Below are 10,800 nucleotides of genomic sequence, written 5' to 3'. Positions count from 1 at the left end.
ACACGTGACATGTAGAAAAATAGACTCTGCGCGGTTTTGCTCGGCCTCACAAAATAATTTTTTTCCCCTGTGAGTACAGTTCACATGATAATAAATTATCAAAGAAACTATTTAAGGCTCTTGAAGGTCCGGTTCATATCATTTAAAACATCTATTCAACATACCAAAGAAATAAATATCCAGGAGAGGAAGAAAAAAAACAACAACAACAACAACAAAACAATGAACAAAACAAAAACAACAACAAAAAACACAAATAAAAATATATATATATTTATAAACTAAACAGAACAGAACTTCCCGGGGTCTTTGTTTCCCTTAAAGTCTACTTTGGACTGTTCTACTTAATTATTATTATTTTATTATTATTATTTTTAAGTCTTAATCCGTGCTCTTTTTTAAAAATATGCAATTTTTTCTCCTTTTTTTTTTTTTCCTTTTCCATTTCATTTGGGTTATTTCCTTTTTTTTTTTTCTTCTTCTTCCTTTTTTTTTTTCCTCCTTCCCCTCCCGCCCTCCCCCAAAACACCCCAGCCCCATTTTCTCCCTCTCTTCCTCCCGCTCCGTCTCTGTCCCTCTCCGGCCGCTCTCAGCTGGCCGGCGCCACCATGCCCAGCGGGTGCAGCGCGTCGCCATCCAGCACCCAGCTGCCGATGCGGTAGAGGAGCCGCGAGTACCAGTGCACGCCGGTGGTGGCGGTGGCGGTGACGGGGGCGTCCCCGCCGGGGCAGATGGCGGCCAGCAGCCCCTGGAGCAAGCGGAAAGGCGCGAAGGCCCAGTGGGCCCAGCCGTGCTCCTCGATGACGGCGTAGCAGGAGGCCAGCACCCGGTTGATGAGGATGGTGCCCTGGGCAGTGAGCGGGGCGTAGGCCCCCGACGCCTCCTCCCTCAGCGTGACGCGGTGCACGGCCGCCGGCAGCAGCTGCCGCCCGCCCTCGCCCAGCACGTAGACTCGCTGGCCCGGCCTCACACGGCTGGCGTAGAGGGCACGGCCTCCGGCGGGCCCCAAAACCTGCGACTGGTTGTGCTGGGGGGCCACGAAGAGCAGGTGGGCCGCCGTCAGTAGCAGCCGGGCCCGGGGCTGCCGTGTCTCGATGACATAGAAGAGCTTGCGGGAGCCGTCCTCGCGGTCGAGGAAGGTGAGGAAGTCACTGTAGAGCAGCCGGCCCTCGGCGTCGGCCGCCAGCACGCGGTCCCCAGGGCTCAGGTCCTTCACCAGCTTGGTGCCGCCGTGTTCCAGGTGCACCGTGGCCGAGCCGGGGAAGCAGCCCCCAGATTTGGCCGCCACCGAGTTTTCTGTGCAAGAAGAGAGGCACAGCAGGGTTAGAGCGGGCACAGATCCCACCCGTGGGTCCCATCCATAGGTCCCACCCACCCCAAACATCTCCAGAACCTCAGCCAGCCCCAAAAGTCCCCTTCCACCAACACAATGCCATGGCCATCCGGGTGGGCCTCCCTTTGGAGCCTGTCAGTCGCGTTCGCCTCCTTGGGCAAACTGGCCAAAACACCTTGGCTGAAAAAGCTGTTCCGGAATAAATATTTTTCCAGGAGGAGCTTTTCACGTGGGTGCTGTTTGCCCTGTGCCTGACAGCTGCTGCCAGGTAACTCATGGGCCTGCAAAGCAGAGCGGCTCTGCTGGAAGGAGGTCGCTCCTCCTCTGGGGGGCTGTTCCCCGAGCTCAGTGCCCTCAGGGAACTCATACTAAAGGAGCCCATCTCCTAGGCAGTGAACACCACGGGGCAGGAGGGTGTCTTTTTCTGGTTTGTGTTTTATTCCCATGGAAAACAGCAGGGAGAGACCCTCCAGATTTGCCGAGCCCTCCTCCTATGGCTGGCACACCTCACCGTTCTGCCATTATACCAACACTGCCCCAGCTCTCTCTGCCTTCCCACTCAGCACAGCATCTTTTGGGGTTCGCACCCCATCCCTGGTAACACACCTGCCCTGCAGTCCCCAGGACTTCTGTTCACTCCTCTGCCCAAACAAAAGCCTCTCCCTCACCTTCCCACCCCACCAAAAGCAAGGTTCTGTCCTGGAACGGTGGTTCCAGGGCATCCCCATGCCTACGCCCAACACAAGCACCTCCTTCACGTGCTCATTTGCTGCTGGAACTACTCAGAGGTTTGACACTAAATGCTGTAGCCACCAATGTTGCTTTTGAGCACTAGCAGGAAAAATAACTGTAGGTTTAAACAAAACAGAAATATCAACAAGGTTTTAAAGTGTCTCCTGCTAATTCCCTTATGAAAGTTTAGCCTTGCGCAGTATGGTTGGAAAGGACCATTTCCATTTTCCAAACTTAGCCTAGGGATGGCGGGGTCTCATTTTTTCTACTTTGGGCTGTAGCCCATGGTATGTCACTGCAGCAAGTGCCTTTGCTACAGTCATCAACATTCCTGATCCTTCCCTTGCCTTCACTTGGTTTCTCCCAGTTACTCACTATGCCAATTCAGAGTCCTGGTAATTTATCTCCTAAAGGCAGTCGGATTTTATATTTTGCTTCTGTGGCTGGTGCTGGAGCTATTATGATTTAAATAAACACTTGGAGTGTCTCCTAATGACTTTCTCAGGAAGGACAGGAAGGGCGAAAATTAGAATGTTATTGATTTGCTAACGACTTTATCACTTCTCCTTCAGAAATGAAGCAGCGAGATCTCCAAGGCCTCTTCAGGGAGGACATGGCAACAAACAAGCTATGTGCTTTATGTGGAGTCCTCCACTAGCAAACTACACCTTCGTACAAGCCCGCAGCAAAGGTCTGGCTTGAGCTTTGTTTGCATATTCAGGGACTTGATGAATAGATCTAGTAGTGTAGCAGCTCTACAAACATGCCAGTGAATTGGCAGAGGTGTGAAAATCTGCCTCTTTGAGCAGCGCTTGTTTGGGTTCTCTAATTAAAATCCAATAAAGGATCAGCATTGTCATTCTGATTCATGTAATAAATGCAGACACTCTTGGAAGAGAGGACACTTCCATTTTTTTTCCCAGCTTCTTCCCCCCCTTTCTCCCCCTCCCTATTTGTTCAGGTGCAGAAACCCTATGTGCCAATTCACACACATACTCTCCAAAAAACCCAGGACCTTCCAAGCACTATTTGCACAGCAGAGCCACTTTTCCAAGGCACTCAAGATGTGTATTTGAATTTTAAATGTAGAAGCTTGCTCTAAATACTTGCTGTGGTGCATTATCAATGTCCCTTTTACCACCCCTGCCTCTCCCTCCTCTGTCCTGGTGACAATAATTCAGGCCTTGGGGGAACTCTTCTTTACATTCCAGTCTCTGGGATCATACTTTTTGCAAACAGAGATCTAGATAAAGAATCTTCCTGCCTGCCATTATGGGGGTTTAATCTTCTCATAAGATGCTCTGTCATGAAACGAGGTTTCCACAGTGTGAAACCAGACCAAGCGGGTGGAATTCAAGCCTGCTCCCTCGCAACCCGCGTGGTACAGTCACACGACCCTGCCTGACACGCACTAAATGTTACCCCAAAGTCCGCGTGTGCGGAATCTCAATGAGCAGCTCGGGGTTGCTCCTCTCCTATGAAATATACATGGAGGTGGATTAGGGTGGCCGCCTGCAAGAAGGTTTTTGTGCGCCACAATCAGACACCTTGAGCTATAAAGCCCATCCTCGCTATTGAAAGGGACGTTTCATACCACAACAACCCTGAGGGCTTTGCGGAGACCCCTTTGGGCTAGAAAGGAGTGGGGAGATGAACAAAAGCGGTGTCAGGCTGTGGAGACAAAGTCCTTATGGGCCTGGAGAGGTCCTGCTTTGGTCTGGGCGGCTTCAGGCTGCACCGAGGGGATGAACCCCACTTACAGACAGGTATGGTGAGGCCAACCAGGTATCCCTGACATGGGGGCTGCAGGTTTCGAAGTAAACGGCTATATTTAGAGAAAGCCCATTATTTTCTTTTGCGCCCAAGTGTTTCTTGACACTCGCAGTGCTCTGCCAGGCTGGAGGATGCTGTTACAACGCGCTCCAGCTGCAGGAGGTGGTGACGGCGGCTGGCACTCGCCAACCGGTTCGCTCAAATAAATAAAAATAAATAAATAAATAAATAAATAAAAAGGTGCCAAACTGCGCGGAGAAAATGCAACTCTGCGAGCTGGGGATTTCTTGCGAGCTGTTCCCGGGTTGAGACAGCGTGTGGCGTTGTAAGCACAGGGGAGGGGAGTTAAAAAAAAAAACGAGATGTGTTTGTATCTGCATCTGGGAATTTCCTAGCGGCTACCGGCAAAGGCAGGTGACCACGTTATGTATTTATTTTCCTGGCCGGCTCTCGCTCCGAGATTAGCGATCGCGAGGAAGGCGTGCAGCCAGCGGGGCGGCTGGAGACGGCCACCGGCTGTTTGTGCCGAGCACGCTCTTTGGATGGGGAAAGCACAAAATCCCACGGTGGGAGGAGAAGGGTGTGTGGCTGCTCGTGGGAAGGCTGGCCAAACAAACAGGCGAAAGAAAACGCTGTCAAAAAGTGCTGCAGCTGGCTGAGCTTTTTTTTTTTTTTTTTTTTTTTTTCCTTTCTTTTGTACCCCCTCTGCTCGGAGGCGGGAGGAGGCAGGTGCGGGGCGGGCAGGGCGGATGGGGACGGGGGTATGGGGGACCTGGAGGCACAGAGAAGGGCCCAGGGGTGTCCCCCCCGTCTTACCTGCTTTGACGGAGCAGTGGATGTGCGCCTTGGACTCGTAGTACACCCAGTCGAAGCCGGCCTCGACGGCGAGGCGGGCCAGCATGCCGTACTTGCTGCGGTCCCGATCCGACGTGGTGATGTCCACGGCTCGCCCCTCGTAGTGCAGCGACTCCTCGGAGTGGTGGCCGTCCTCGTCCCAGCCCTCGGTCACCCGCAGCTTCACCCCGGGCCACTGGTTCATCACCGAGATCGCCAGGGCGTTCAGCTTGTCCTTGCAGCGCTGCGGGGACACGGGCACACAGGGAAAGGTTGCGGGGACACTGCTGCAGCCAAGCCCTGATCCCCCACCACTCCCCCCCCCCCAAAAAAAACAACTCTTTGCACCCCCAAGGTCGCATCCTGCCCTCCCTCCCTAGCCAAAATCGGCGGTAGCCCCCCCCCAAAAAGAACCGCAGGGCGGGCTGAGCATCTCCTCCCCCGCTGCCAGGGAGGCAGGTGAGGAAGAGGAGGAAGGAGGATGAGACTTGGGGGCACGGGAGGAAGAGGGGGTGAAAAGCCAGGAGCGGGGGCCGGGATGGAGCCGCCCCCTCCCCGGCACCTGCCGGGGGCTCCCCCCGCCCCACCACTGGCGCCGGGCCGTGGGTGCGTGGCTTCAGAGCCACCCGCAGGGAGCAGATTCCTGCCGCCGAGCGCCCTGTCCCCTTCCCGAGAGCAAAGTTTCTGCCGAGAGCAACCGCTCGCCATCTCAAAGTCCCCCCGGAATGTCTCCCCGGGTTTTTTCGGCTTAATTCTGTGTTGAAAGCGGTCTCAGTACATGTTAACTGCCTTTATGCACTGGAGGGAGGTGTGTTTATATATATATATATATATACATATATATTTTATTATTTTTTTTTCTTTCTCCCCCTTTGCCCATCGCTCATTAGAGCCCTCAAAGCAGTACGGGCTGGGAGCCTTCACCCCTCTTCAACACACATCCGAGCTCACCTCGAAATACGAACAAACCCACGGCAGAAAGAGCACAGCTCTTAGAGGGAAGATGGAAAGCAAGGGAGGGCCAAGCAGAGAAGTTAGGCGAGGCGGGGATGCTACGAGGGCTGCGAGAGCCTTTGTGTGGAAGGGAAAGGTTTCGGGCCCCGTGGGGAAGCACCGCAGGGTTTTTCCTTCTCCCCTCCTGAGGCCTCTGCCTCCCCTGGGGCTGCACAGTGCGCTGCGGGTCCTGAGGGGCCGGGAGGATGGCCGGTGCAGAGGGGTGGGGGGAGATGAGGAGGGGAAAGGGAGGGAAGTGATGCAGAGGTGGAGGGGGTGAGCTCTAAATGAGACCCTAAAAGTTAGGGGGATTCGTGTCTTGGCCAAGAGCGGGGCCAGGGCAGCTCTCTGCAGGGGAAGGGGCTGGCAGCCCCAAGACACGGGAAATCAGCACCCAAAGCTCTGAAAAGCGCTCGGCTACAGGTACAACATCAGCAAAAAAAAATCACGCGTGGCCAACTGCCCCCAACTCCTTCTCCTTTTTTATTTGAGAGGAAAACAACCCACGGGTGTCCCCGGCGTGGCCCCAGCAGCTCCCCCCGGGCTCCCGCAGCCCCCCCGGCCCGCCGAGCACCACAAAGGAGGCCGGGCCCGGCCATTATTCCGGCGACACTGCTTTTAGGGACGTGACAAGGTTGCTCAACAAGAAAGTTGCCGTGTGTATATATCACGGCCATAAAAAAAAAAAAAAAAAAAAAAAAGCCATGCCAGCAATACGCGTCTCCCGCCGAGATACCGAGCGCAATCGCGGCTTCACTTTGGACTCTCCGGCCTGGCTCTTGACGCAAAGAGCCGGGCGTTTGGGGATTTTCAACCCAATTCCCGGCAGCAAAGCCCAGCAGGACGAGGAAGTCGAGTTGGACTTTCGTTTTTTACCCCCCTATTTTTTTTTTTTTACCCCCTCCCTCGCACACCTGGAGGATGGCTGGGCTCCTCCGATGAGTTATTTAGGGGCGAAGGACCGGGCTCCGGGAGGGATAAAGAGGCAGAAAGGAGCTCCTAAAGGACTTTTCCTCCCTTTCATACCGCCTGAGCTGGATTGTCGGAGTCAAAAGCCGTGAAGCCCAGACTATTTATTAATTCATTGGGTCGTGTGCCACAAATCAAGCCCAATTCTGTTCAGCCACCGTGAAGCTCAGCAGGGCTGCCTCCACTAACGCTTTGTGTGGAGGCAAAGTTGTTCAACAAGCCCTCTCCTGCCAGCTCCTAATCTCTTCACAAATGAATTGCTTGAAGGAAACACTTAACAGGTACCTGTCAGTGTAAACAACCTGGTGGGCTTCCTAAATGCCAAGTTGATCTCTAAATTCCTCACATCACGCACCGGTTGTGTGCCTGCATTACGCGAGATTGCGAGTTTATTTCATACAAATTCCAGCTTTATCATACTGCCCCGGCCTCCTTATCTCTTGGCCGGATCCAGCCAATGGCTGGGGTGGGGGGGAGGAAGGGGGAGCCTTCAGCAAACTGCTGTTGTCACCTGCAAAGTTGAGAACCTGACTTCCCGAGCTCTGTTTGCGTTTTTTTTTTCTTTTTTTTTTTTTTTTTTTCTTTCCCCCTCCGGAGTTAATATTAACCAGCGGCTAATGCATTCGGCAGCTATTCTCCAAGTTTAACGATACTATTCGGGGAAGATCTCTCCATGCTTGAAGGGCTGGCCAAGCGGGCGGTGCGGGGCTGGGGTTTAACGAGAGGGAAAAGGGACACGGCACCTCGGGGGCTGTCCCCAGACCCCTCCCCAGTCCCTGCCAGCACCGTCTCGGGGAGCCGGGGCCCGGCTGCGCCCCCGACCCCTCCGGGGTACCCCCATCCCTTCTCCCCCCCCCCCCCCCCCCGCCTCATCTCCCCAGCCCGCTTCCCCCTTTGTGTCTAAGGCACGGGCACTGAAGGAAAAAAAAAAAAAAAGTATTTGTTTTCGTTTCGTTCGTCTGAGGGAAGTTGACAGAAGGTCAGGAGTTCAGCCGCTGCCAGCTAATGCAGCCGAAAGCGGCCAGCCGCGGAGCCGGGGAGAGCCGCGGGGCCGGGGTCAGCTCTGCTGCCAACCCCCCCCCCCCCTCCCCGGCCCTATAACCCACCTTCCCGGCCCTACAGCCCACTTTCCCGGCCCTACACCCCCTACCCGGCTCCGCCGCCCCCCGCACACGAACCGCCGCGGCCGCGCAGGGATGCGCCGTGTCCCGGCGGGCGCCCGACTCCCGCGGAGCCTCCCTGCGGAGGGAAGGGGGAAAAGCCGAGGCGGCGCGATCGATGGGCGAGAGGAGTTCAGCGGAGCTGAAAATGCGGGAGATGCGCCCGCACGGCTCGCACGGGGGGGGGGGGGGGGGGCGGAGGAGCGCGCAGCGGGGGCGCGCAGCGCCGGGCCGGGGATGCTCCGCGCACCGCGATGCGCGCAGCGAGCACCGCGATCCGAGCGGAGAGCACCGAGATCCGAGCGGAGAGCACCGAGATCCTTGCTCCCAGCTCCCAGCACCGCACCCCGAGCCCTCAGCACCGCTCTCCCACACCCCCCCCCCCAGCTCCCAGCACCGCGCACCCGGCTCCGCGCTCCTCCGCAGCCGCGCAGCGCGGCGCGGCGGGGCGGGCGGTGGCGCCGTGGCCGAGGCGCGCCGCCGCGCTCCCGGGGACCGGCCGATTTAAGGTGGTCGGCACGAGATGGTGCCCGACGCCGCCGGTCCCTCGCCCCCCGGAGAGCCGGCAAACGTGCGGAAAATCAGGCCCGAGGAGCGGGGAGAGTTTGGGAAATTCCCCCCCACGCACCCCCGCCCCGGCACACACACACACACGCACACCCCCTCGCCGTCCACTCCCCGCCTAGTCCTTCCAGGCGAGTCCTGTTCCAGCGCTGAAGGTGGGGCTTAAATGTATTAATATTAAAAAAGCGCTGTTGACCTATATTTGGAGGAAACCCATTTCCAGTGCCTAGATTGCATGTAGTTTCAGAAACTCCGGGATTGGCAGAGCAATTGACTTCACCGAGCTCTCTGGTGAGCATGAATAATAATTATGAGGTGACTCTTTGAGAGGTTCTCTCTCTCTCTTTCTCTCTCTCTTTTTGCATAAAATGGTTCCGCAATATGATTCCACCCGAGATCCAATATTTACCCAGTTGTAAACCTTGTGCCATCAGATTTTTTAAAACAGAAGGTGATGCAATGCTGATAAGTTGCAAGTCCCTCCCCTATGGAAGTACCAGAGCATTGGCGGCGAGCATCCTTAAAGAAATATCAATATATTTACGCTCTGATGGGCACAATTGCAAATGATGGTATTGCAATACGAGCTATATAATACGGAATCAGGAGAGGAATGGTCGATCCGGCTTCAGCTGCCTTTTGTGAGTGCACGACTGCATGCCTACTAAATTTAGAATATGCTCGCGAGGAGGAAAAAAAAAAAAAAAAGAAGAAGAAGAAGAAGGATAAAATGAAATGAAAGAAAAAAAAAAAGAAATGAAATCAAATAAAAAGATCAAGTCAGCAGGCGCACCAACCGAGGACTACGCTTGTAATAATGAGTGAGTGGCCTGGCGGTCACTATACACTTGGGGTCCTCTGAGCTGTATGCAATTCGTTTGATCAAAGTGCATCCTTGGGGACAAATGCAAACAGCAATCGCTAAACCAAGTTACAGGGAACGCCATGGCACGGTAATGACTGTAAGTATCACACAGATCCCCCACCAAATATCTAGCCAGCTCCAGCTCCAGCCCCTGCTAACTTGTCCTGGATAGATGGGGTTTACATTCAATGGGGGAAACTAGCCGAGTTTGGAGGGGCGGGGGGAGGAGGGGGAGAGGAAAAGGGGGGGCTTTCAAACATACTAAGACAGATGCGTCCTTTAGGATTGCTCAGAGAGGTTAACAAACACAAATACAGGTATCTCTGTGGCTCTACCTGAGTCATCAGTCTGTCAGCTCCCGTGTTCTCTTCATCCTTAAAAATAATGTCAGGGTTGTAATTTGGGGTTAGTTCTTTAAATCTCTCGGAGTTTCTTGTGATCTTCCCTTCATATCTTCCACTGGCCCCTAGGGTCTTCTCTGCCACATTGGGAATAAACTGCTTATAGGCTAAAGGGGTCAGCTTTTTGGGGTGTCTCCTTTTTCCAATGCCCCTGCCTGGTCCACAAGTCAGCCCAGAGGAGACTAAAAGAGCGCAGATGAAGCCCACCAAGAGAATTCTTGTCAACAGCAGCATTTCGTCCATTGAATCCAATTACTTCAAAGCTCTCTGTGCCTATCCCTGGCTGTCTCTCTAGAGCTCTCTCTCCTCCTATGTCCTTGTCTGCTTTCTGAATCGTATACTATCCACCGATCCCTAGCAAGACAGGTGCTGGAATGGCAGGCTTTAGGTCGCTGATAACGGAACACATCGGAGTTTGGTCGGGAGACAGCAAGCGAGAGACAAAAAGGGTCTGATTTTAATGGTAGCAAAGCAAGACGCTTGTGAGAGGAGTCTGCCTTTAGTTCTATATTATAGCTGCCAGGGCCGAGAGCTGATTGGCCAAGGCGAGACAAGCTTGTCTTCTGATGTTTTAACCCTCAAAAAGGCAACAAATTCTTGAAAGATTTTTTTTTTTCCTTTTACCTGAAGGGCTTGGAGCTGAAAGGGGTGGAGATTGCGCTTTCTTGGGATAACATCAATTACACGCTGTTTTTTTTTTTTTTCTTCTTAAAAAAAAAAAAAAAAACTTTCTTGGCAGAATGGTACATTTGTCAGCAAGGGGAACAGATGCCTCTGTGAAATAAAAAAAAAATAATAAATAAATAAATAAGATTAGCAAGCTGCCTCGGTGCAAGGCAAGTTTCTAAGGGCAGTTGCAGGGAAATAAAATGCCGAATTATCGGGGAACAGTGCAAATAGAAACGTATTGGGGAACTAATAAAGCCCAGGGGAGGCATAATGCCATTTAGGGGTGATCCCACCTAAGTGGCTTTGTAACAGGTTTCTGCCCCCTGCAAAGAGATACTGCTCTCCCTCATAAAGCCACGCATTTTGAAAACACACTCCCCTTTTAGCTGATAAATGGCTACTTTGGGGGAAGAAAAAGGCAAGTTAGATAGGAGACGGCAGCTTTGTGAAGTTGGCGTGTCTGACTTTGTATCCCACAACTGCAAAGTGGAGGGACCCAAGCAACAT

At 53.6% G+C, this 10,800-nt stretch overlaps 1 protein-coding gene across 1 annotated transcript; it reads right to left on the bottom strand.

The window, feature by feature from the left end:
• Positions 1–533: 533 nt before the first annotated feature.
• SHH (sonic hedgehog signaling molecule) lies at positions 534–10,267 on the bottom strand. The gene is made up of 3 exons (XM_083822068.1): positions 9,559–10,267; positions 4,655–4,916; positions 534–1,296 (listed from the first exon to the last, which is right to left on the bottom strand). The coding sequence occupies exons 1-3, from the start codon at positions 9,865–9,867 to the stop codon at positions 590–592; spliced, it is 1,278 nt and encodes a 425-aa protein (XP_083678194.1). The 5' UTR covers positions 9,868–10,267; the 3' UTR covers positions 534–589.
• Between the last annotated feature and the right edge of the window lie 533 nt (positions 10,268–10,800).

Source organism: Anser anser (assembly GCF_964211835.1).
Source record: "Anser anser genome assembly, chromosome: 2".
In the NCBI taxonomy this organism is placed as follows: Eukaryota; Metazoa; Chordata; class Aves; order Anseriformes; family Anatidae; genus Anser; species Anser anser.
The sequence above is the reverse complement of the archived record's forward strand: the minus strand, read 5'-3'. Positions and strand labels throughout refer to the sequence as shown.